The sequence below is a fragment of the Dromiciops gliroides genome, chromosome 1 (genome assembly GCF_019393635.1).
Source record: "Dromiciops gliroides isolate mDroGli1 chromosome 1, mDroGli1.pri, whole genome shotgun sequence".
Taxonomy (NCBI): Eukaryota; Metazoa; Chordata; class Mammalia; order Microbiotheria; family Microbiotheriidae; genus Dromiciops; species Dromiciops gliroides.
In genome coordinates, this window is record NC_057861.1 from 60,584,410 (window position 1) to 60,612,287 (window position 27,878).

At 37.5% G+C, this 27,878-nt stretch overlaps 1 protein-coding gene across 1 annotated transcript in view; it reads left to right on the forward strand.

Moving 5' to 3' along the window:
- The window catches only part of BRD4 (bromodomain containing 4), a 91,567-nt gene that overhangs the window by 18,314 nt on the left and 45,375 nt on the right, over positions 1-27,878 (forward strand). The window contains 12 exon segments of the mRNA XM_043988886.1: positions 12-140; positions 17,956-17,968; positions 17,970-18,055; positions 18,057-18,092; positions 18,094-18,168; positions 19,160-19,214; positions 19,217-19,358; positions 20,183-20,225; positions 20,227-20,250; positions 20,252-20,420; positions 20,423-20,482; positions 22,418-22,524. Of these exon segments, the coding sequence (XP_043844821.1) occupies positions 12-140; positions 17,956-17,968; positions 17,970-18,055; positions 18,057-18,092; positions 18,094-18,168; positions 19,160-19,214; positions 19,217-19,358; positions 20,183-20,225; positions 20,227-20,250; positions 20,252-20,420; positions 20,423-20,482; positions 22,418-22,524 (939 nt within the window).

The window sequence follows — 27,878 nt, forward strand, 5'->3', positions numbered from 1 at the left end:
TTTCCTTCTAGTCTAAACTGGAGGCCCGGGAATACAGAGATGCTCTGGATTTTTCTGCAGATGTCCGATTGATGTTTTCCAATTGTTACAAGTACAACCCTCCTGACCATGAGGTAGTAGCCATGGCACGTAAACTACAGGTGAGGATTTTAGGGATTCTCACATTAATGATTTTTCCTGTTCAGTTTAAATATACAACTAAAAAACTCAGAAATTGAATTTTAATCACTCTATCCATACTCAAGAAGACTTCTTGTGAGTTTGATATTTCTTTTTTGCCTTATTGATTTAGAATAGAGAGAATACAGAATGAGAGGTAGCATGATGTAATGGGAAAGTGAATGAATTTTGAGAATGAGGTCATGGGTTCAAATATGAGCTCAGCTGCTTAACATTTGTGTGACTTTGAACAGAGCACTTCACTTTTCTGGGCCCCAGTTTCTTTATCTGTTAAGTGCGGGAGTTGTGCTAGATGGCTTCTGAGGTCCCTTCTCCAAAATCATGAGCCTATGAAATGGGAGAACTAGTAAAGATCAATATGTAATGAAATTCAACAGCAAACTTGCAGAGACGTGACCTAGCTTATATTTAATGTGTTTAGGTTTGGGAGTGGGAGGGTGGGCTTGAAGCATAATTGTTACTTAATATCAGACTCTTTGAATCATCTCTTCAAATTGGGTCTTCATAGAATGATTAAAAGTTTTTTAAGAAAGACAAAAAATAAGAGTTAGAACATTTATATCTTAAGTCTGGGTATCTTCTTTCCTGCTCATGTTTTAGGATGATATCTAGAAGAAGGGCCTGCTGGAGCACCTGAGTATTTGAAATTTTTACAGAGATTAAGCAGTGTTAGTCCACAGTCATTGCAGTGTTTTCTTACCACCACACTTCCTTTAGATGCATAAATCTTCCCAAGTAGAACCACTTTTAAAGTCCTTAAATGAATCCATGTAGATTTGCCATCTAGGTACATGCAGCCTTGGTGTCTAACTTCTCAGCATTTAGTTAAATTGGTTCTTCAGTGACAGGTACTTCATCTCTCCAGTGGTGTGAAACTCAAATAGAAATGGGCCACCAAACTGTACCTAAGGATCAGATCCTTGAGATCCTCATATTGACTAAGAAAACTATGTATTAACATTATCTATGTTCTGTTGCATTTTTATTTTTGTTAACTATTTACCAATTACGTTTTTAACTGGTTCAGCCACAGTCTGGGAGTGTTGTGGTTCACAGTTATGTGTTTGACATCTGAATCCTTCATAGAATCCTCTGCAGCTTAATAGACCTAGCCAAAGCTTAGATTGATTTAAACTTACTGAAAACACAGTGACCTTTGTTCTATCATAAAGCATTTTATATTACATACATACACATGCATATGTACATACTCACTGTTCTCAATTTTACATTACACAAATTGGACCTTATATAAAAGAATTCTGAAAGAAATCTTCATTTCCCCCCAAAATATTTAATGTTGGCTTTATTGTATCATACTGTGTGCTCTTGCGCTTGCGCACACTCTCTCTCTCTCCCTCTTCTTCTCCCTGCTCCTCAACTAAGTACTTCTCTTCTCCCCTCCCTCACCCCCCACCCCCCACCCACCCCCAAAAAAAAGTGAAAGCAGAAAAACCAGACAGATTAGATCCTTGGTTTGATACCTTTGGTACCAAGAGAAGAAACCTTTGTCTCACTACATCTACCTGCCCATGTGTCCAGGCACCTTCTCTCGTCTCTTCTAATCCTTCCTCGCCTGTGGGCCCCCCCCCCCCTCCCCAATGTCACCTGTTACTTTTTTGTCTGTGTCCATGTCTTCCTCCCACATGTATATTTACTCGACTGCATGTTCTTCCTTTAAGTTCCAGTCAGGCTCCAATGTGGCTGGCCTAGCCCTCACATGTTCCTCCTCCTGTTAGCATTTCTCTGTTCTTGGCCTCTTTATTTTCTTGAACCATGTGCCAGCCCCATCTCTCCATGAGCATATACCCTTCTTTCTGCCTATCTCCCCTACCTCCCTTCCATTTATGTCAAATGAGAACTGTGTGTGTGCCTGTCTGTGTGTCTGCCTGCCTGCCTCTGTAGAAGAGGACCTTTTATGCTCAGTGTTTTAAAATAACTAGGAATAAACAACTAACTCTTACCTGCCATCAAAGTTGCACATATACAGTGTTTTTCTCTTTTCCAGTTTGTTCAATACTTACTGGGTTTTTTTTTTTTTTTAAGGTATCTCATTCCTTTTTATTGTTAAAAGCACTGATTTTCAGTCTCTTTTTATTATGGTCAGGTGTGTCCACGGTCATAAAATGTATTCAGTGTCAGTTCTTGGCTATAGCCCATCCAGTCCTAAATCCACAAATTTCCTACTTATTTATACCAACACACAGAGCGAGATAGTGTCGTGTAATAAAAAGAATATTTGGAATCAGACTTAGATTGGAATCTCAGTTCTGCTTCTCAGGCTGAGGCACTGTCCAGGTGGTCTTCTAAGGTCCCTTCCAATTCTAATCATGTAAAATGGAACTTTATCTCAATGGAAGTTGACATAAAGAAAGGTAAGGCTTTGAAACTATTTTTTACAAGTAGAATTCCAGTGACTTGCATATTTTTTATCAGGCTTTCATTGATTTACATTGATTTTTCCTCTACTTATTTTATTTATTTATTTTTTTTTGAGGCAATTGGGGTTAAGTGACTTGCCCAGGGTCACACAGCTAGTAAGTGTTAAGTGTCTGAGGCTGGATTTGAATTTGGGTCCTCCTGAATCCAGGGCCGGTGCACCTAGCTGCCCCTCTACTTATTCTTTACAGGGAAAAAAAAAGCCAACCCATCCTGGACAATATCAAACCCTTAGAGTCCAAAGTAGCATTAATAACTTTCCTTAAGGTAGTAAGTCCTTCTAGATCACCTAGTTCAAAAACTCATTTTACAGTTTGGCAGAGCCCAGAGAAGTTAAGCGATTTGCTTATAACAGCCAGGGTTTAAACCTAGGTCTTCTGCTGCCAAAACCACCACCTTTTGATTAAATCCTGCTGCCTTCCAAAGGAAGGTGGGGGGGGGCAGACACCAGAACTAGGTAGCCCCCTGATTCTTGAAGCCCCTTCTTAGCAATGTACTAAGTACCTAGGACCAGTAGGAGAAAGGCTTCAGGTTTTTGCCACCATCTTCCAGCTTGCTCTGGGAATCTTCTTCCATCTAGGTAACAGTTTCTAGTAGTATGACCATTTTCCCACCTACTCCTGGCCCCATCCCCTCTTCAAAATCCCAAGCCTGCATAATGAAGCCTCTCTGGGCATGTAAGGAAAGCAGGAGAATGATTTAGACAGTAGTGGGCTTCCTTTCATGTCCTTGCAGTTGCAATGATTTTACTATTAGTCTTGTTTTTATTGACTTTGATTTAAACTTTGTTTTCAATTGGGGAAAAAGTAGTTATATTCAGGAATTATATTTGAAAATAGTAGATAATTCTAACATTCCTTCATCCCTTCACCCCACAGTTTGGAAAACTGCTTATGAAGGTTCATGTGTCTTTTCCTCTTCCTTATTTTTCCAAATTTCTCTATACAAACCAGTACCTAGCTTTTACTTTTTTAGAGAGACCAGTGTCCTTCATGTTATCCCCTACCTCCTCCTTTAAAAAAGTTATCAGGGTAAAAATTTAGCCACTGTTTTGTTTGCTTTTCCTAGGAGTAAAGAATTGCCCTTCCTCCTTGGTTTTCTATTTCTTATATCAAATAAAGTAACTTATTAACCAGTTATTAACCAGCTAATTTCTCTTAGCAACAATATGCAACTGACTTGTTAAACCTACAGTACCTCTAGTTTTAGTCCAGTGTTTATTAGCTCTTCTTTCTTTCATAGAAACAGACTTTTCATTGAGGGATTATCTCTAAGAGACCTCCTATATCTAAATCCTCTGACCTTTGAAATAATAATCCAGAACCCATCTCTTTTCATATGAGTTACCTTAAAGCTTTAGAGATGAATGTACGTGTCAGTGATCACAAACCTACCAAGCCAGCTCTGGAACCCATATTTTCTGATTCCCAGCCCATTGCTCTCTTCTGGCATTATATCATTGCACATTGCCTTCCAGTCTCATCTTTGGATGAAGAGAGGGATATATTTTATTCTGTATTTCAGAATTAATCATTTTCTTATATAGGAAAAATTTAATAACATAATACAAATGTTGGTTCCTATTTCAGTGACATTTATTGGATTACTTGCTGTTTCATGAGACTCTTCATGTTATGACCCATTGCCTCTGCACTAGCTTGTACCTCATGTATGTAATGCTCTTCTTCCTTACCTCTGCCTCATGTAATGCCTAATTTCTCTCAAAACTAATGAGTAATAAAATTTTTTTATCTGATATATCAAGTCTTAGACTTTTATTAAGTAGATTTCTGAAAAGGGGCCTATAACTTTAATCAAGTCTCATATTTTAAGCAGTTTACAATTAGACTACCTTCTAAGAATTTGAATTTACCATAGTTTATATGAGGAAATTATTTCTTCACTTTAAAAGGTTTTGTGTTTTTTAAATTACAGTAGTGTTTTTCCTAGAGCCCAGTAGAAGTCTCCATAAAGATCAGTTAAAGCCCACCAGTTATGAGCTAATTTGTGACTGCTTTTGGTTATACTTAAGTGGGTCACTGGGGCTATAGTGAAATTGAAAGGTTTGGGGTAGGGTAGTTGGAGACAGCCTGTTCTTAGAATCCTGTTTCCTGGTGACTTACTGCCCAAAGGTTTTTCTACTGCTGTTCTCTTATCTGCTTTGAGGGTGACTGTCACCTCTCTTTTGCTTGTTTACATAACACGCTCTGTATCTATCCACATCCTTTATTTTTAAATTTCTTTTTAAAGGAGAGATTGGTAGATCAAGAAGCTATCAAGAAACAAATCTGTGTTCTTCAGATCTCTGTAGGGGCTAGCATTATCTCAGGGGCAGATCCACACCTGCCCTTTGAACATTATTTCATTATCACTTTTCATTGTTATCTTAGAAGTTTAAGCCCAGATAGAATACTTCTTTTGGTAATTAAGACTTTAAAATGCCATGTTGGAGATTTCTTTTATGATGAAATTACAAATTCATGGTGGCTAGGATATTGTGAATTTATAACCAAAATAAATTAAAATGAGTCGTATTGGGGCAGCTAGATGGCGCAGTGGATAGCGCACTGGCCCTGGAGTCAGGAGGTCCTGAGTTCAAATGCGGCCTCTGACAGTTAACACTTACTAGCTGTGTGACCTTGGGCAAGTTGCAAGTCACTTAACCCGAATTGCCCCCCCCCCCCAAAAAAAAAGTCATCATCAAAAGTCTACAACAGAAATCTAGAAAGCAAGGTATATTGCTCTGTGGGTGTGTCCTTTTTAATTAGCTTTTAAGGAATATTATTAATATTATCCATTATAGAAGTTACACAAAAATTTACATACTATATTCCAATCAGTCAGTATTTTCTTTCAAAGTTTCTAATATGCAGGATTATGACCTTTCTCTTCTTTGACTTAGCTCATCCTGAAGCCTTTTCCCTATGAAAGGTTGCAGTTAGTGGACTGATTTCCTAGAAATTTGTTGACATTTTTTTAACTTTCTCAATGTCTAGCTGAACTAGTGTGTTGGTTCCTCTCTTTGTTTTGTTTTTGTTTTGTTTATTGATGAGGTAATTGGGGTTAAGTGACTTGCCCAGGGTCACACAGCTAGTAAGTGTTAAGTGTCTGAGGCCGGATTTGAACTCAGGTCCTCCTGAATCCAGGGCCGGTGCTCTATCCACTGCGCCACCTAGCTGCCCCGGTTCCTCTCTCTTATAGAAATTCATGGAGAGATCGTATTTCAGCAAAAGATATTAACTGGGAATATAGATTAAAATTGGAATTTCTTAACTCCTTTTTTAGGACATTTATAGGGTTCATTTGCAGGTGAATAGCTTTTCCTCATTGGTGACAAGTGGGAATTGTTGATCTTTTGACAATCTTAGCCCTCATCTGTTTCTGCAGTTCTACAAATCCTTCCTTGTGTGCTAACACTTAAAATCTGTGGGGAAAGAGTAGCAGTGCTTTCTGCTTGATTTGTCATGGTGTGAGAAAAATAATTTGACCTTTTTTCTTTTTCTTTTTGAAAATATAAATTTAATTTTTTTAAAAAAATTTATTTTATTTTATTTTACATTATAAGGTATTTTATTTTTTCCATTACACGTAAAGATAGTTCTCAACTTTTGTTTATACAACCTTTACAATTTCAGATTTTTCTCCTTCCCTCCCCTACCTCCCCCCTCCCCTAGACAGCAGGTAATCTGATGTAGGTTAGATCTATATATCTATATAGATATAGATATATCTACACACACACACACACATAATAACATTAATCCTATTTCTGCATTAGTCATGTTATAAGAGAATCAGAGCAATGATGAAAAACCTCAAAATAGAAAAAACAACAGCACCAAAAACAAAAGAAATAGTATGGTTCATTCAGCATTTATACTCCACAGTTCTTTTTTTTTTTTCTTGGATTTAGATATCCTCTTCTATCATGAGTTCCCTGGAACTCTTCTGTACCATTGCATTGGTGAGAAGAATATAGTCCATCACAGTAGGTCAACACTCAATGTTGATGATACTGTGTACAATGTTCTTCTGGTTCTGCTCAGCTCACGTAAGACCCTCCAGGTTTCTCTGAACTCCTCCTGCTCATCAAAAAATTTAATTCTAAACTTGAACACCACATAAAATGAGAATTTCCATATTCTGTAGTAGCACATTTCAAAAAAAAGGATTGTACTGGAAAATGCATATTTTTTATTAAATAAGGTCATTTTTTTTCAGTGGCAACCCCTTGTTCTTTGAGCAGTTTCCTTTCTCTGGAATTGTAGACCTATCTGGTGCAAATTGTTGTCCTCTTAGCACACATATACATCTGCAATCTATATTTCTTTAATCCTTGTTACAGTTCTAAGAGCCACTTAACATATTTTGTAAATCTGAAGTACAATGCATACAAGTGAATTTCTCATCAGTTATTTTAATTCTTTGGGTCTGATTCTGGAGCCAGAATTTACTCTTTAATTTTTCCCCAAGTATGTGTGTTCTTGCATGCATATACACACATATTTTATATAAATGTGAGAGAGCATCTTTAAGATGTAGAAAGCGCTTTTCTCACAACCTTGTGAAACTGGAAGCAGCCAGAAGTTTGGGTGGTGTTTTTGTTTGTGTTCAAAACTGCACAGATGCTATCTTCTGTATGAAGCCTTTCCTAATCTTTATGCCATCCTCACAAAAAGCTTAACTTGTTATGTGCCCGGCATTGCACCAAAACAGAGAGTGCCTGTCCTCAGTGAGCTTACCTTTTGATTAGGGAAAGTGACACATTTAGGGGAGTGGTGCAACAAAGGGAGTTTTCTTCTGAGAAATTACAGTTATGGTGAGGAGAGGCATAGGACAGTAAACTTGAGATGCTCTTTCCACAACTAATGGTACTGGTTATTTGATTATTTGTGTCCAGAGTAAATGTGGAAAGTGCAGGGGAAGGACAAGAAAGGCAAGGGATGATCTGGACAGGTGTCAGGATGACCTAGGTTTGGAGCCAAATAGCGAAGGTCAGTAAGTTCATTCTCATTCTCTCAGTCACCAATCAAGATAGCAAGGCGTTAGAGTGGGAACTCTAAAGGTGGTGGGATTGACTGGACCCTGATCTTGGGGTCCTAGATTCTGGAGGTGTGGAGAAAGCTAACCCAGGCAAAGCCACAGGGCTGAGCAGCTACCTGTAGTATAACTAAACCCAGAAAGCTGAAGTGTCACCCAGATAATGAAGGCCGGATCTGGCACCAGACCCAGATAATCTGATTTGAAAACTAGGACTTATTCTTATAATCTGTATTGTTGGAAGGAGCAGCCACAGTGTTAGTCACAGTTCTGTGAGATTTATATTTTGTTATTATTTTTATTTATTTTGGGGTAACGAGGAATTTTTGAAAAGGGATGAGGTCATTATGATGCAAGATAGAGAAATGGCAGACCTACTCAACTCGTTTATTTTGGGGTTTTTTCTTTGTTTTCTTTTGCAAAGGACTGACCTTGAGACTTTAAAAAAACAACAAAAATGACTAATGGGGAGTTTCAATTCAAGATTTGTACAATTATAGTTTGTCAGCACCTGCGTACCCTTGATGAATTCCATTCACTAGACGCAGATAAACTGAATTCCAAGAATTTAAGGAACTGGTGTGTGTAATTACTCAGTTACTGTCAGTTATCTTTGAAATGTAGAGGATGAGAGGAGCTTGACTTGAATTCCTTTGGGGTGGGGGGAGCAGGGCAATGAGGGTTAAGTGACTTGCCCAGGGTCATACAGCTAGTAAGTGTCAAGTGTCTGTGGCTGAATTCAAACTCAGGTCCTCCTGAATCCAGGGCCAGTGCTTTATCCACTGCACCACCTAGCTGCTCCTTGACTTGAATTCTAAAATGTTATATCTAGAGAAGTAAGCTCATCCTAAGAAACGGGTATGGTTACGTAAGAACTGGTCAGTTTTCCTTGCCCACCTTCATGTCCGTCTCTCCTCTCTCCCCACCCCCACCCCCCTTTGGGGGGGGGAGACAGGGTTATTAGAATGATAGATCCGTGGTATTCTACATAGAGGTTGCACCAAGATTGATTCATCTATTTAGTTAGTTGTTTTTGCCATTAAGGGCCATTTTTCTTTCTTTCTTTCTTTCTTTCTTTTTTTAGTGAGGCAATTGGGGGTAAGTGACTTGCCAAGGGTCACACAGCTAGTAAGTGTTAAGTGTCTGAGGTCGGATTTGAACTCAGGTCCTCCTGAATCCAGGGCTGGTGCTCTATCCACTGTGCCACCTAGCTGCCCCTAGGGCCATTTTTTAAAACAATTTGAGTTCTAAATTCTCTTCCTCCTTCTATTCCTTCCCCAGTTTATTGAAAAGGCAATTAGTAGGATACTCAATATATGTGAAGTCCTGCAAAATATTTCCATATTAGCCAAGTTCTAAAGTAAAGAAAATGAGAAAAGTATGCTTCATTCTGCACTCAAGAATTCATCAGTTCTCTCTCTGGAAGTGGATAGCTTTTTCATCCTTAGACCTTTGAAATTGTTTGGATCATTGCATTGATTAGAGTAGCTAAGTCTTTCAGAGTTTATCATCATTATAATAATGCTTTTACTATGAACAATGTTCTCCTGATTCTGTTCATTTCATTTCCTATCAGTTTATATTTGTATCAGTCTTCCCAGGTTTTTTTGAAACTATCCTGCTCATCATTTTTTTATAGTACAATAGTATTCCATCCCAGCCACATGTCATAGCTTGTTCAACCATTTCCAAATCATTGATACCACAGAAAAAGCTGCTATTGATATTTATTTATTTATAGGTCCTTTTCCTTTTATCTTTTTGGGATATGGACCTAGTAATGGTATTGTTGGAGCAAAGAATATCCACATTTTATAGCCGTTTAGGCACAGTTCCAAATTGTTCTCCAGAATGGTTGGACCAGTTCACAACTCCACCAACAGTACATATAGTAGCCCAATTTTCTCAAATACCCCCAAGCATTTGCCTTTTGCCTCTTTATCGTGTTAGCCAATTTGGTAGCTATGAGGTGGTACTTCTGGGTTGTTTTAATTTGCATTTGCCTAATCAATAGTGATTAAAAGTATTTTTTCATATGAATATTGATAGCTTTGATTTATTCTTCTGAAAACTGCTTATTCCTCATACTTTGACCATTTATCAATTGGAAAATAGCTTTTATTCTTATAAATTTGGCTCAGTTCTCTATATATTTGAGAAACTGTGTCAAAGTTTTTAACAAATTTTTCATGTTATCTTTGTAGACAAGGAAAATTATGGGCTAATATAATTGGATGCCTTTATAAATAATTTAGTGACAGGACCCAAAGAATAGTTATTAATGGCTTGTCCATTTGCAAGGTAATCAATATCAAAGTGCCTTGGAGATCTGTTCTTAATTTTGTGCTTTTCACCATTTTTATCAACACCTTGGGAAAAAATCATCCCTGACATACTTATCAAATCTTCAGATCAAAAAACTGTGAGGACCAGTTAATAGATTGAATGACAATGTTTGTGTCCAACAGGCAGGCATGAGTTAATTCTAAGAAGATGCAATTTATTTTTTTATTTTTAGTGAGGCAATTGGGGTTAAGTGATTTGCCCAGGGTCACACAGCTAGTAAGTGTTAAGTGTCTGAGGCTAGATTTGAACTCAAGTACTTCTGACTCCAGGGCTGATGCTCTATCCACTTCGCCACCTAGCTGCCCCAAAGATGCAATTTATTAAAGTACATGTAAAAGCTTAAACTAAAATCAGATTTCTCAAATACAAGATGGGAGACACATGGATACATAGTAAGTTTGTCCTGAACAATCTGGGAATTTAACTGTACTTAGCTGGATACAGCTGCTAAAAAATATAATATGTTCTTAGTCTATATTAAGAGGCATAATCTACATATTGATGCTAGGTGTTAACATTATCAACGTCCTCATCTTCATTATTATTAACTGGCAAATTCTCAATATTTAGGGCACAATATTGCAAAAGCCCGTGATATTTTTTGGGGGGGAGGGTAGGGCAATAAGGGTTAAGTGACTTGCCCAGGGTCACACAGCTAGTAAGTGTCAAGTGTTTGAGGCCGGATTTGAACTCAGGTACTCCTGAATCCAGGGCTGGTGCTCTATCCACTGTGCCAAGTAGCTGCCCTGCAAGCCCATGATATTTTGACATATGAACTTCCCTTACTGATAGAGATCATAACCTTTTAATTGATGATCTTTGAATGTTGGCATGACCAAAAGAAATTCTCACATGGTAGAAGAGGGCAATCTAATGAGCAACATCTCTAATCTTGTTTCTCCAGTACAGCCATATGTTCCAACATTGGGCGTGTACACCTGGAACCTTTTTTTTTAAATGTACTTTATCATTTTGAACTTTTATTTGCACAGCTGGAAGAAGAAGGAATTCTTTATGATGCTATGAATCTGTATTCCATACTGCTTGTTTTTAACTACGAAAGAGAATTCTACATTTTGCTTTCAAAAGTATCATGCTTTTTTGTACTTCTCTCTGGACTTCCTTTGTTTTCTTATATTTTCAAAAATATTAAAATCGCAATACCACTCTTACCCCCTTTTTCAGTATCAATATTCTCTCCCGTTACTGAAAACAAACAAACCAAGAACTCCTTTGTTAGAAATAGCATAGTCAAGTAAAATGAATCCACACAGTAGCCATGTCCAGAAATGTTTGCTCATCTCCTGTCTGTCAAGAGGTGAGTCATTTAATTTATCATAGATTTTCTGGAGACATGGTTTAGTCATTTCATTGATCAGTCTTTCTGCAAACTTTATTTTATTTTGTTTTCTTAAGAAAGTTTTTTTTTTCTTTATAATGGTGCTATCTTTTTACAAAATATTCTCCATATTCAGCTCATTTGACTTTGCATCATTTTGTAATTTCCTGAATTCTCCTTAAAATGTCTTTGTTGCATATGGTGCAGTAACATTCTATTACATTTCATACCTCACAATTTGGTCCGTGATTCCCTAATTGTCTAAAAATAAAATCTGAATTACTCCCTTTTTCCCTTGTCAGGCACAGGAATTTTATTTTGCTTTGGTCTATTCTCTCTGCAATATTGTCTACCCTCTCATTTGATTTGTTTATTCAACCAGCCTTTAAGCAGTTTGTATAAAAAGTGCAGTTCATCTGATACCTACCTTCCATGTTTGTGTACTCTTTTCACTTACTTTTTTTCCTATTTGTATAGTCCTTTCACCTTCCCATCTCCTTCAGCCTTTATAAAGCACCAATCTACCCACATGATCTGTTGGGTTTTTAAAATATAATTTCTTCAAAGCCCTTTGAATATATTAAAGTTTTCAAGGAACACTTGTTTTTTGTCCTCCCATCAGATGTTAGTAACATTTAGCACCTTCCAATTGCTTAAATAAATCTTCCTTTCTAGGTTTCTACAGATTCTTATATTTCCAAGTTTTTCTCAGTTTTAATTTTATCGTTAAAATTTCTTGAAAATTCCATTAAAGGCCCATTTTTTCCCCTTGTAGGATTTTGTCTTTGGCTTACTGGGATATCATCTTCCAAGATTTCCTCTCATTTATAGTAGATACTGCTAATTCTTGTGTGTCCTAACTCTGTACAGTTTGTTGGTATTTGATTTTTTTTTTTTTGCCTTCCTTTCCCCTTCCTTCTCCTATCTTCCTTTTCATCTTCCTCCCTTTCAATATTTTCTCTTTGTGTGGGTGCTTTGGATATTGGCTTTTATATCCTTAAGACTTTTCCTTTTGGAGTTTCTTTCACAATGTGATCTCATCTTTGCTGTTTTGATCTAATACTTCTAGGCATTTTTCTTTTATGATTTCCTAAAAATTATAGAGTCCATGTGGGTACACACCCTCACCCCCTGCTTTTTAAAATTCTCTCCTTGACCTGTTTCCCAGGTATGCTGTTTGGGGTTTGTTTGTTTTGTTTTTGAATATCAGTTGGCTTACTTTCTTTTTTCATTCTTTTGATTCTGTTCTAATATTTCTTACTGTCTTCTGGAGTCACTGATTTTTGTTTTGTTTATTCCAGTTGAACCTTTTCTTGGTTGAAGATTACCACTTTTACAAGCTATTTATTCTCCTAATTCTCTAGAGCTTGTATTTAATTTCTTTAAAAAACAAAAAACAAAAGAAAACCTCTTCCTTTCTTCTAGGTATTCATGTAGTCCTTATGAAAAATCCAGTTGTTGGGTTTTTTGGTTTTGTTTTCTGTATAGTCTCCTTGTAGTTGTTGGAGGATTTAATTGTTGTTTTTCTGCTTAACTTACATAACCTTTGTCCAGGCCCTCCAGTAGCTGTGTTTTACAAAGGTTCTATCCAACATGGTAGAGATTTATTTATGCACATGTTGTTTTGGAGAATATGATCTCCTTGAAGGCAGAGATTATTTAATATTTGTCTTTGTATCCCTATTGCTGGACACATAGTGCTTGGTGTTGACTGTTTTTGGAGAAAAAGAAGGGAAAAGGAGAATGTGTAATTGACTTGTACAGATTGGAAAATTTACATGGAAATGGCCTTTACTCCTAATGTGTAAGAGAGCCATTTAAAATCCATTATCACTAATTGCTTTGGCTCAGCATTCATATCCCTGTTATTCTTTGTCTCTTCCACTGTTGATTGTGGTACCACTCACTGCTGTTGTCAAGTGAAACTGTCAGCTCTTCCTCAAACATGCTTTCTATCTTACTCACACTAGAATCTTGATATCCCTTATCATCTGTGGAACTAGCAGCACTTCTAGTTGGGCATGCTCACCAGGCCAGTAGAAATAGCAGTATACAAGATTTGATACTCTAAAAATCTGAGTAGTGTTGACTAACTCTGCAACCAGTTAGTTATTGGTCCCTTTTGAACTGTTTTTATCTGCCTTTGATAGACTTGGAAGATGAACAAAAAAAAGTTATTTGTGTTCTTTAGGACAGAGTTGACTAGGCTGGCATTCTTAGATTGGTGCTCTTGTAAAGATAGCCCTGGAAAATCTTTTAAGGCCCATAAATAAGCTATACATTTTCATTTGGAATTGTTAATTTTTAGTGTACCCTTTGCATGCTTCTTTTCTGATTAGTAGTTGACACTATTTGGCTGCTCCCCACGTGATTATTCTTTCCTATTCTTATTCATACTCTTTCTGAATACACCTGAATGTCATTACCCATTTGGAGTTTTATATGAATGTTTTTGCTTCCTTAAAAAAAATTTCAGGCAGAAAACCAAGCGAGAAAGCTGAGAAGAATTGCTGTTTCTGGATGCTTTCACACAAGACTGGATAGGGAGCAACTAGGACCTCTGTCTGAATTGGGTGGCCTGACAGGCACTTATTCTGAAAAGGAACCAAACAATCGAGGTCAGACCTTTGGTGATGGAGTTTGTGCTTCATTCAAGTTTGGCTCTCACTTGGAAGAAGAATTAAACTTATTCTGCACAGCTCCAGAGGAGAAAACTAGTACCACTAGGTAGACGTACAAGGAAACAGATTTTGAGAACTTCCTATCAATTGTCATTTAGAAATGAAGTGCACTGTTTCAGATAATGTTTTTCCCATCGTTGAAGGCTTTCAATCATTATTTGGGGAGATCCAGGCTTCACGAATTGGTCAGGAGAACAGCTGAGAGTCTTTGATCCAATAAAAAATATGGCCATCCCATTACTTTGCTATGTCACCATCCATTGCCATTATGCACTTTTCAGCTCCCCATCCTGAGACTACAGTGGGGAAATGCCCTTCTTCTAAGATGAAAGTGTGACCAGAAAATCAACCCCTTTTTCTCAGCCTCTCTGCACTCTGTTTATCTGAGTCATTTACTGGATTTAAGAGAGTGTCCCTACAGAGATGGAATTATGGTCTACCTCTTATATCAGCCAAGTCAGCTTGGTTCCAATTGCAGAGCTGTTATTGCTGGGATGAGGTAAGCACAGAGCACAGCTGGATTCTTCAGCTCCCAGCAATGTTAGCAGATCAGGTGTTGCCTCTCCACTTTCCAGGTGTGTTGTGTGATTTTTTAGAGTATATGAATGAATAGGTATTATACAAAGCCTAGTGATGCAACCTCCAGGGTGGATTTGGGTACCATTTTCTCTTAGAATCTCAGGCTTGAAAAGGTTAAATCTTCTCTTCCAACTTCCCATTAATATTATTCAACCTCTACTTGAATAGGTCAAATCACAGGAAACCCACTCCCCTATTAGGCATCCCATTCCATTTTTGACAAGCCCAATTATTTGAAGAGAAGCAGCACAGAATACTAGACTTGGAGCCTAGAGGAGACTTAGATTCAAATTCCTTTTCTAACACTTCTTAACTAATTCCTTCTGATTCTGGCTTCCTTGTGTCAAATGGTGATTACTATCTGTACTCAAGGAGTCATTGTGAGCAAAGTGCTTTATAAATATTAAAGCATCATAAGTCAGGACAACAAAATTAAAGGAATAAACGTCAACTAAAGTGGAGACAAAATTATCTCTGACTATGACATAATGGTGTGTTTATAAAACCCTAGAGGATCACTAACTGAAGTGATTAATAGCTTCAGCAAGTTAGGGAAATTAGTCCATAAAAGTATTCAGCATTTTTGTACAGTCCAAGCAAAAATAGGAAAGGATTGAGAAGAAAAAAATAGTTTCAAACTAAGTATGCAGTAGTTATTATAACAAGATTAACATTTGATTTTTATAACTACAACTTATTACAAAATCTTTATAGGAATAAAGGAAAGCTGCAAGTAATAGAGTAATTTAATGGACTTTTGGGGAACATACTAATATAATACTACCTAAATTGTTTTATATATTTAGTGCTATACTAATTAAATTACATTATGGAATTAGTCAAATGAATGAAATTTGTTTCTAAGAGCAAAATGTCTAGAAACTGGAAGGAGTAAGAATGAAGAGGACATAACATCTCCAGACTTCAAACTTTATATTATAAATTAGTCATTAGAACTAATACTGCTGTTGTTTTAAAAATAAAAACGGAAGGGGGCAGCTAGGTGGCACAGTGGATAAAGCACTGGCCCTGGATTAAGGAGGACCTGAGTTCAAATCTTACCTCAGAAACTTGACACTTATTAGCTGTGTGACCCTGGGCAAGTCACTTAACCCTTATTGCCCCACCAAAAAAATAAAGTAAAGTAAAAACAGAAAATTGGTCAGTGGGATAGACTAGGTAAATAAGAAATAATTAGCTGAAAACAGTAGCCCAGTGTTTGACAAACTCCCAAAGAAATTACTAGGAAAACTGAAAAGCACTTTGGCAGAAATTAGGTTTAAGTCAGTATCTAATTACAATGAGCTTAAATTGGACATGCGACTTGATTTTAAAGAATTTAAAATTTTACTATTAAAAATGTTACCTACATGAAATTTTAGCATGCATCATTTTGATGAAGTTAGAATTAGATAAATGGAAGAATGGAGAAAATATCACTAATAAAAATTTGATTTCCAAATTTTAAGTACTTGAGACATATATAATATAAGCCATTCCCCAGTAGGTTTGTTGGCAGGGATATGAACAGATTTCAAAAGTTTGCAAACTATAAATGACCACATGAAATATATTATGTCTCACAAATTAAGACAATTTGCCAGTTAAATATCACACTATGCAAATTTGCATAGAAGACGAGGAAAAAAAGTAGGAACTATCCTGTTGGTGCGCTAAGGAAGGATAAGCACCCACAACGAACTGATGGTACATCTGAGAAGTGGGTCACCCATTGTGGATAGCAATGCCGAATTGTATAAGAAGAGCTACTAAACTTTCCATGCCCCTTTGATACAGTGATACTGCTGCTGGGTCTTATACCCTCCAGAGATACAAAGTTCTGTTTACCAAAAGTATTCAGTCATACTGTTTAAACAGTATCCAAAAAATGAGACAAAGTAATTGTTCTTTGATGATAGTCATTAAAACTATGTTACATTACTAGAATAGAATATTATTTTGTAATGAGAATTGAACTTAAGGATGAATTTAAGGAATTCATAAAGTTTAAGAAGAGTTATAAAATGATGAGAGTAAAATAAGCAGTGTATGTTTACACAATTGCCAAAACAACATAAATAAAAATTTTCCCTGAAGGACATCGAATGATGAATACTTGGAAAAACCACTCATGTTCCTAGAGCACTCTTCCAAAAAGATCTTTTATATATGACCTTATGTGGTCAATATAGTGTATTGTCGGGGGACAGTGGGTGGAGTGTAAAGTTAATTATTTTTAAATGAAGACATTTAAGATATGGGAGCTACTAACTACTAGCTTCCTTATATTAAGCCAAACTCTGCTACTTTATAACATACCCCCATTGTTATCATTATCAAAAAATGTTAGCACTGGACCCTGTATTCCCCAGTGGTGTATATCGCAGTTGTTACTAAATGATATGGGACTGTTCAAGTACGTATCTAATGATTAACTGTGTGTCTACCATTCGGTATAGTTTGCATTTTACTTAGATGTGTATATGTTCTCTCCCTTTAGAGAATGTAAGCTCTTTGAGGTCAGGGACTGTATGTTTGATTTTTTGTCTTTGTATCCCCAGCACAGTTCCTGACAAACGCAGATAAATGCATGTTGATTGATTCAGCCACTTCATTTTACCAAGGAATACACCGAGACCCTGGAGTTTAAAACCAAGGTCCCACACTGAGCTATTGCCAGAGCCAGAACTAGAACCAAAGTGTTCTGATGCAATCAAGTGCTCTTTTTCAGTACACCCTCCTAGCTTCTATTTTCAACAATTTTTTCTTTGCTACCATTACCCAGGGACAGCAATATGGAAATAGGAGCCAAAGTTCAGGGAACTGAGGTAGTTCCAGTATGATGTATCACTTAGTGATGCCCAAAAGTATAGGAACATGTTATCAAGAAAGAAGGAATTTAGTTCTGTCTTATATTCAATGTATCTTCCTTAGTTTTCATTAATTGATATGGGGGCGGGGGGGTATATGAATAAATATATTTCTGGTAAGTAACCTCATGTGAACAGAGACAGCAAATTAGGACATTTTGTTTAAATATGAGACAGAATTAAGAGCAAGAAAGATTGCCTGTGGACTTACAGCCAGAATCCATTTCTTCTTTTAATGTCCCTACTTTGGTGTGAGGAGTTTCCAAAAAACTATTCCAGGTGATTCTATTCTCCATTCATTTCTTGTCCAGGTCCTCAACCTTTCCTTAATTTTTAAAAGAGATTTCAAGGGGCTTCTCAGTCTTCTTTGGTGACTTCTGATAAGAGCAACTGCTCACTACAGCTAGCTGTTTTTACTCTAGTTTGTTACACTTGGGTCTTAAACCTAACCCATGAATATAACTATTTTTCTTTTAATTAGGATGTGTTTAGAGATGCGCTTTGCAAAGATGCCTGATGAGCCTGAAGAGCCAGTAGTTGCTGTGTCCTCCCCAGTGTACCAACAACCCACCAAGGTGGTGTAGCTCACCGTCATCTAGTGACAGCAGCAGCGACAGCCTCCTCAGACAGTGACAGCTCAACTGACGACTCTGAGGAGGAACGAGCTCGCGGCTGGCAGAGCTTCAGGAACAAGGTACTGGCATTCCAGCTGAAGAGTGCTAACTGCTAGTGAAATCTGGATTAATTCACTGGGTAGAGGTGACACCAGAGTGAGCTCCTTCTAAATAGAGGAGGTTTTTTTATTCTATAAAACTGTAACCATAATGTTTCTTTCCTATCTCACCATCTACTATGTCTTTTGTGTACTTTGCAGATTCTTTACCTGAGATCAAGTAAGGAAAGCCATTCTAAGATTAAAATGTGATCAGTGAAAATGTTCTTAAAAGTTAGGTCTAAGTGCTTCTTAGCCACACATTAAGTAGAGCCTTTTCCTCACAAGCTCTGTAGAATTCAAGTAGAACCTGGGTGCAACTTCCAGTGATAATAAAATTTCCAGTGTAATGAAGAACAGGAAACATGTACCTTGGTTACCTTTGACATTTTTGCTACTCCAGACATGTCTCCTTTATATTTTCCACTCCTTTAAAGCCATGACTGACCTACACCATCTCTGCATCTACTGTGCTCTGAATGTAGAGACTTTTTCACCTTTCCTGAGGCCTAGGAGAATTGTCATGCCTGACACTGACCATATTGGCTGTGTATTGAAAACTAATCTCACATTTTAATTCATTACCTGTATCTATATATGCTTTAAATTTTCTCTTGACTGTGTGTTCTTCTAGGGAGAGTAAAAACCAACTCGGACCTCTTTGAGGATTTGCTAGAGCAAAGCCACATCCTTTTGTGGAGATTCTAGTGATTCCCAGACCTATACAGTATTCTTCAAGTTGGTTCTTTTTGGAATGTCACTGTCCTCTCTGGCTTTTGCCACTTGAACAGTATACTGGGATTCTAAATAGGCCATCAACTTTAGATACTGCCTTTGAGGAACATTTCTTGACATCAAATATGAGTCAATATGTTTTTAGATTTATCTCCAACTGATTATGTGCAAGACAGGGGTAGAGAGAAGAGCATGTCAGGACAATATTTAATGATAAGCCTGTTTGTCTGTCTCTTAGCTCAAGGCAGTGCATGAGCAACTTGCTGCCCTCTCCCAGCCTCAGCAGAACAAACCAAGAAAAAAGAGAAAGACAAAAAGAGAAGAAGAAAAGAGAAGCACAAAAAAGAAGGAAGAAGTGGAGAAATTAAGAAAGGCAAAGCAAAGGAACCACCTCCCAGAAAGGCAAAGAAAACTAACAGCAGCAACAACAATGCCAGGTCTGTGACTCAGGCCACTGGAAGGAGCAGGAAGGGATCCCCCTTGAATCACGAGAGCCATTGCTCACACCAGATGGTTGATTTTATATAGACTCTCTCTTTGGTTTTTTGGCAAGTTTAGCCAGTTTATCGGTTGTCTCTTGGCCCAGTTCAACTTTGCCAAGGTTGACTGTAGAGGAAATTCCTACCAGCCCATTACCTATTCACTGCCATCTCTCTTTGATTACTTTTCAACCCTGAAATCCAGAGAGTATCAGAGGCTATTCCATGATATACCTCCATGGGCACTGGTGCAGGAGGTCATGAGTTTGAGTGACCGTTTGTTTCTTGGGGTTATTCTTGTTTAAAGGCCCTAGTTGAACTAGATGTCTTTTGAGTTTCCTTCCAACTCTGATTCTATAATTATATACTGAGAGGATTCTATAACTTGAACTATTATTGCATTTTTCATTTGCATACATAATTGTCCTTAAAATAAATGAACAGAGAAAATTGTTTGAGATAGTCATTGAGGTACAGAAAAACCAGGGTTCATGAAACCTCTTTAACTAACCCTTCTTACCCCTTGAAGAGGCCGCTCCTGAATAGCTGTTAGGTGGGCTGTCTTCCCCTCTTTAGCCAAGAAATGAAGTTAGAGGTTAAGTACATTTCACCGTGTGGGTAAACAAGCAAAAGGTCCCTGCCAGTTATCAATGTAGTCTATACTGACGTTTAAGATTGAATCCTTGGACAGTGCATTAGAGAAAAACAGCTTGTATATAAAGATCGCTGCTTTTTTCTCTTCCTGTGCTTTCTTCTAACAATGTCTTTTTGTTCCTAAGTAGCAAGAAAGAACCTATGCCTGTGAAGAACAAGCCCCCTCCCACCCTATGAGTCAGAAGAAGAGGACAAGTTGTAAGCCAATGTCCTATGAAGAGAAGAGACAATTGAGTTTGGATATTAACAAGCTTCCTGGTGAGAAGCTGGGCCGGGTTGTTCATATCATCCAATCCCGAGAGCCCTCACTGAAGAACTCCAACCCAGATGAAATTGAAATTGACTTTGAGACATTGAAACCTTCTACTTACGAGAATTAGAGCGCTATGTCACTTCATAGTTTGCGAGAAAAAGAGGAAAACCTCAAGGTATCTTTTCCAGTCCTGTAGCTATCCTATACTGGAGTAACAGGCATATAGAACAAATGGGGTCACAAACTAGCCTAGGAATGTCATTACTTCTTCAGCCAAGTCAACAGTTTCACTGGTGAAAATAATACTTTTCAAGTCAGCTTGTGGATAACCTGATAACATTTTGGGGGGGTATCTGACAGTCTCTTGCTCTTTTGGGGATCTCCTTCACCAGGGATAACTATGTTGGTCTACTTTTTAGGAACTTGATAAGTTTCTCTTTGAACCTCTTATTACAGTTCCATTTTTTGTCTGAATATTTGATAATCCTTTCTTCCCTTTAAAGTACGCTGCAAAATTACCTTGCAATAGGAGAGGGGTATAGGGGTATCAAGGCAGATGGACAATATATGATATTGTAGCTACTTCCCATGCAAGTTGACCTCACTGTTGAAGTATAGAAAATTAGCTATCCTAATTTTCTGTACCCAGACTGATTTAGTCAAGTAAATAAGTAATTTATTAAAGTGCCTCATGTATGCCCGCTATGAACAGATAGTGGTACATTGGATAAGCTGTAGACTTGGAATCAGAAAGAGTCACCTTCATCAGTTCAAATCTGGCCTCAAAACACTTTCTGTGTGATTCTGGGCAAGTCACTTAACTCTGTTTGCCTCAGTTCCTCATCTGTAAAATGAGCTGGAAAAGGTAATGGCAGATTACTCCTGTGTCTTTGGCAAGAGAAACCCAAATGGAGTTCTGAAGAGTCAAACCAATTGAAAAATGACTGAACAGAAACATATGCCAACCACTGTGCTAAAGAAACCACCCCTCCCCCATTCATTGCTCTCACAGAGCTCATACTGAACTGTATATAAACAGGTGTTACCAGGCAGATAGAAGCATTGTGCTGATATCCTTTTAATATGTTTCTAAGGGAGTTCTTCATTATTGTTTTGAGGTTTTTTTAGCTTAGAACCTCAGCATTTTGTTTTAAATATCTTATTGTCTTAGCTCAGAGAAAGATCTTGTTTTGATAAAGGCCAACAGGATGAACTCCCATCCACACCCCCCCCCCCCAAATTCTCACTTAGACCCAGATCCAAATTTATTATACACACAGGTTATATTTGTAATTACCTTTAGTGTCTTGCTAGAAACCTTCAGCCTGATCCAAAGTTCAAATTCATGTGATGAAAAGACTATTTTTAAGAGGTTAGATTTCCTTTACAAATAGAGAGCAGGTTCCTTATTTGATAGCTACAGGCCCTGAGTGATTTCTAGGTTGCTATTACCTGTAATCTGTGATAGCAGCATCCCAGAAATTTAAATAACTCAAAATCTTATCTTGTTTTTATTTACTTGGTTAAATTGAGGGGTGGGGCTTCCCCAGAGTTAGACCTAACTCCACTTTTCCTCTGTTCAAAGCAGTAAATTGGTGTGGAAGAGCATCAGTTTTAAGTCAGGGAGAAATTCTCGATCTCTGAAAATGCATGGTTTTTTCCTATACAAAATTGGTCACTTTCTACTCTTTCAAAAGTATTTGATAGCAAAGAGGCCTTTAAACACTAACCACAAAAAACTAATTCTTTCTACACAGCAACCTGTTAAAATTCCTGAATCCCCAATAAAAAGAGAAAATTAGGAAAAAGTTTTTGAAAATTAGGGGAAATATTATGTACCTACTTGGCTCCAACAGCAATCACTCTAATCCAAATTGCAACAAATGAATTCAGTAACCATAACCTTAGCTGAAATTTTAGTAACTTCATATTGTTTGTGTTTTAGAGTAATGCTTTTTTCTTTGCCAATTATTTGTCTATGACTTGGTTTAAATATGCCCCCCTTATTTACCTTCCTATCAGTTTATTTAGAAAGGCATATGTACACATAAAAGATACTGAATTGTCCTCTACCCATATTGGACACTATTTTACTATTGTCTTATTGCAGCTGAGAAAGTGATATGATTGCGGGTTCCTCTAAGATGAAGGGGTTTTTCATCTTCAGAGTCTGAGAGCACCAGTGAATCCAGCTCTTCTGACAGTGATGACTCAGAAACCAGGTTAGATCCAGCTTTTCTAAAGGTTCCCAAGCTTCTAACCATGCCTATGTCGTATACAAATGTTTTCAGTATTAACTTGATACTACTTTTGAGAGGATGACGGTAATAGAATAGGGGCAGAAAGTAAACTGTTAACACATGTGTATTTCTGTTCACCTATATATTATTTCTTGTATGGGGACATTAGAAACATGCGCCTCCTGACAAATGATTTCTCCCTGCTGGCAGTTGTGGTGTCGAATTTTCTTGAACTAGAAACAAGAGACCACACTTTAAACCACCATTAATTATGCCATCCATATTAGAGAGCTCCAAGATTCTGGTTCTTTTTTAGCTTCTGACTATCTGTGTATCTTGGCTAGGCCGGGGAAAATACTTGTTTTATCTACCTCACAGAATCATTATGATGAAATGTCTTTGTCAGGCATACTAAACATTATATAAACCATGAGATTATCGTCATCATTAGAGTAATGATCAAAGTATGCCACCATAAAATGCTTATTAAATTAGAAGGGCCTTTACAGATAATATTATCTGCATATCCTCGAACCTCATCTACTACCTCCATCCCTCCATTTTACAGTGGATAAAAGTAAGGCCAAGAGAAGGTAATTATGACAGTAGTTTTCAGTAGGGCTATATATACCAGATGGGGGGGTAAGTAGTGGGCGGTTGTAAGGACACTTTTAAGTTTAATCTTCATTATTAACATTTTCCTCCATCATTTTAATTAAGTCTAGACATTCAACAAAACAATATATCAAGTACTGATTTTTGATCAGTATTGTGCTGATTATCCAAGGAATAAATGCTCACTGAAAATTTAAGAATCAGCTTTCTCAGCTGGTCCACACCATTGACTTCTAATCAAATAGAAATCTCTATTCAACTGGATATGGACTCTTCCTTGCAATCTTTTAGGATTTGGTAAGCTAGCAACTGCCCCCATTTGCTGTCTTCAAACTCGAAGCCATTGTGCTGGACTCAGCCTTTGTTTGTAGGAAATGGAACAAGGTAGCCTCCTTAAAAGAAAACCGGGAGGGGCAGCTAGGTGGCGCAGTGGATTAAACACCGGCCCTGGATTCAGGATACCTGAGTTCAAATGTGGCCTCAGACATTTGACACTTACCAGCTGTGTGACCCTGGGCAAGTCACTTAACCCCCATTGCCCGGCAAAAAGAAAAAAGAAAAGGGGCAGCTAGGTGGCGCAGTGGATAGAACACTGGCCTTGGATTCAGGAGTACCTGAGTTCAAATCTGGCCTCAGACACTTAACACTTACTAGCTGTGTGACCCTGGGCAAGTCACTTAACCCCAATTGCCCTGCAAAAACAAACAAACAAAAAAAACCAAAAAGAAAAAAGAAAACCCTGTCACTCAGATCTCTAGGTGTAGGTATTTCATGAGGTCCTCAGTATAACTTTGGACATACAGCTCAACCTGTGGGCCTTGGGGCAAGAGGATAGCTGTCCCAATTTGCGAATTCTTCATTCTGGATTATCACTACTATAAATTCTTAATTTTTAGTAGTATTTTTATACTGTTATTTTCTTTTTATTTTAGACACCATATAAACACCATTTAAAATACCATATAGAAAGAAAATTTCCATTTAGAGTTGAATAGAACTGGATTGTACATCAAACTATGTATTTCTTATTATAGAACTTTTATTTTTCAACAGAATGTATTTAACATGCTGCTATAAATTATTGTACACAACTCAAGTGGGACTCTCATTTTACTTTCTGGACAAGCCTTCTCTTGTGCCACTCTTGGTGCCTAAGTTTATTTCAGACTTATTTCATGTCATCTCAATCAACCCTAACCACTTCCCTGTACTTCATAGTTAATGTTAATGACCTAACTTCCTGCTTCACTGCGAACATTGAAGGGAGCATTTGTGGATTCTCTTTTATTTCTCAAACTGTTGACAGTATCATTCTTATTCTCCAATCACAAGATATCTCAACTGTTCACTGAGGTCAATCCCTTTCATCCATTCCTTTCTGACTCTCATAGGGACTGCTAGTAGTCATTCTCTTTGTCTTCTTCATCTTCAATATCTTCTTACTGGCTTCTTACCATCTGCTAAACTGTTTTTCTTTTTTTTTAGTGAGGCGATTGGGGTTAAGTGACTTGCCCAAGGTCACACAGCTAGTAAGTGTTAAGTGTCTGAGGCCGGATTTGAACTCAGGTACTCCTGACTTCAGGGCTGGTGCTCTATCCACTGCGCCACCTTGCTTCCCTGCTAAACTGTTTTTCTAAAACCTTTTGTACCTGGTGCCTCCATTTCTCAATACTCGCCTTCTTTTCAAACTCTTCCATTCAATTTTAATCTAACCTTACCATTCTACTGAAACTGCCATCTGATAAAACTCATTGTTTCTTTTTCAGTCTCCATTCTCCTTGCCCTCTGAAACTTATTACATTCCTGACTTGTGGTAAAATTTCCTTTGCTAAATAGCAATCCTCCTTGTATACCCATTTGTATACATGCTATATCCTCCCCATGAAACATAAGCTGTTTGTGAGGATAGGTAGGGAGAGTTTTGTTTTTGACTCTGTCTGTCCTCTTTGGTGGCACACAGTAGAGACATTAAAAGTATTTGTTAACATGATAACACCACCAAAGTGCCAGGTTCTCCTTGTATCTCCATTGACTCCAGATCATCTTAACACATGAATATGGGTTTTTCTCAAGTTTCTGTCATCAACCCTTTTCTCTTTTTTTACATTATCTTTTCCGTCTCATTCACTCTTGGTGTGTCAGCTACCAACTCTATGGAGCCAAGTCCTCTAACTTATAATTCTAATTCTCCTCCAGAGATAGTGAAAAGAGCTCTGGGCCTAGAGTCAGGAAGTTCAAATCTAGCCTCATAAACTAACTAACTAGCTGTGTCTGGGCAAGTCACTCAACCTCTGTCTGCTTTAGTTTCCTCAACTATAAAATGGCACCTACCTCACAGGGTCGTTGTGAGGATCAAATGACATTTGTAAAAGTGCTTACCATGGGACCTGATACATAGTAGATGCTATATAAATACTTAGTCTCCCTCCATCCCCCCTTTTTGAGGTCCAAACCTGTATCTTTCTCAAGGGAAATAGGAACAGGGCAACAATTACCTCATGTTCAACACATCCAAAACTTGGTTCATTATCTTTAACCCTAAATCTTCTGTTGTAGCCTCTTTTTTTTCGCCCACTTACATCTGTGATAGTACCTTTCACTTGGAATTATACAGGTAATTCTCTTTTCACTTCCAGTCAGTTATTAGTTTCTTTCTATTACATCTCAACAATATCTCTAAACTCTGCCCCATCTTGACATTGTCACTACCCTACTAATAATGGTCTTCATATATACTAGCTTCTTCTAAGGTCTTCAAGCTTCTGCTCTGGGGTTATTTCATTCATTGGTACTTAGTTTCCACATTTTTTAAAATTCAGAGGTTACACTAAATTGCTTATAAGGTTTATTCCTACCTTAAAATCTGTGAATCGTTTTTTGATAGCTTTCTTTTTTTGGTGAGGCAATTGGGGTTAAGTGACTTGCCCAGGGTCACACAGCTAGTAAGTGTCTGAGGCTGGATTTGAACTCAGGTACTCCTGAATCCAGGGCCGGTGCTTATCCACTGCGCCATCTAGCTGCCCCTTTTGATAGCTTTCAATGCTGATATGCTTACATACCCCTTCTTGTGAGTTCCATAAGGGTATGTACTCAGTCTTATTTAAATGCTTTGTCTTTCCTAATACACAACGTCTTAGACACTGTTCTCTTCTTTTCCAGTTTTAGCACCACCACTTTATATAATATAGGCCCTCATTTCCTCTTGATTGAATTACTGCAATAGCTTCCACATGTCTCCGTATCTCAAGTTTCTCACCATTTCAATCCATTTTTGTGCACACCTGACAAAGTAATTTTCCTAAAGTAAGGGTCTAACCATGTCACACTCCCCACCCTTTATTAAACTCTACAGATTTCTTCTTACCTGTAGTATCAAATATAAAATTCTTTGTTTGGTATTTAAAGCTCCCTTTACAACCTGAGCCCTTCCTGTCTTTTCAGTCTTCTTATACTTTACTTTCTTCTACACTTATCTATTTCCTGTTATCAAACACAATAGTCCTATTTCCTGACTTTGTACTGGCCATGGAATGCTCTCCCTTCTTACCTCTTCTTCATAGTTTCTCAGGCTTCCTCTTAATATTTGAATCAAGCTGGGTGGGTTTGCTGTTGGGTTTTTTTGTTTTTTTGTTTTTGTTTTTAATTTTCTTTTTATCAGCAGTACAGTACCTGACTTAATGAATACTTGACTGTCAAAGAACAGGTCCCAGTCTTCTTGTTTCATTCCAATTGTAGGTGCCAAGCTGCTTTGATGTAGTTTTCTACCTTTGCAATTTTAATTCCATCACTTACCAAACATTTATTGGGTATCTTCTTTATTTTGAATCTGTGTTTCCCCAACTGGGCATATAGGAAAAATCTTTTATGTTTTTTCATAATACTTTCTTGTTGGAACCTCACCAGCTAAATTGAGCCCTTTACAACACAGGGATTTTGGGAAGTTCTAAAATATATTCCATTACCGTGATCTCTTTGATCCAAGGTGGTCTCTGAATGACTTCTTTACCAACTGGAGGTTTGAAATACAATGTTTGTTTTTTTTTAACATGTAATTGAACCCTTACTCTCACACTGGACACCCAGTCCTGTTTTGGGAAACCATTATGCAACTTCATTAGATATGTCTCTGGATTTTGTAGTAATGTTGTCAAGCACTATAACTTAAACCACTTCAGCCATATTGTAATTTCATTGTTCCTAAACTAGAAGTATACCTTCTTCTGGTGCCAACTCTGTCCAAAAACAAAACAAAACAAAACAAAACAACCTCTGGTTCCACTTAGCATGCTTCCTATGGAACCAGCTGTCCCCTAGCAAGATGGTTTTCTCAAACTAATATTTAAATAGCTTTTAAGTGAGGTATATAGTGCATCTGTTGTTTCATGTTATAATTCCATTTACTTGCATATAGATTTAAGTTTCAGGAAATCTCTCCCACCCCTGCGTGCCCCCCCCCCCAAACAAACAAACATACAGAACAAAACACCCCCCCCCCCCAAAAAAAAACCCCACAAAAACCATTGCATTTTGAGTATAAACCTATCAGAAAATATTTTATTAGTATTATTCCCACTTAAAGACACTAAACTGACAGAATTCCCTTATGCCCTTGAAAATCTAACATACCATTTTAAGTTACAGTATATGGCATTCTCAGACAATAGACACATTCCATATTCAAAATTGAGCAAGAGCTCAGGATTTACATAGTTCAAT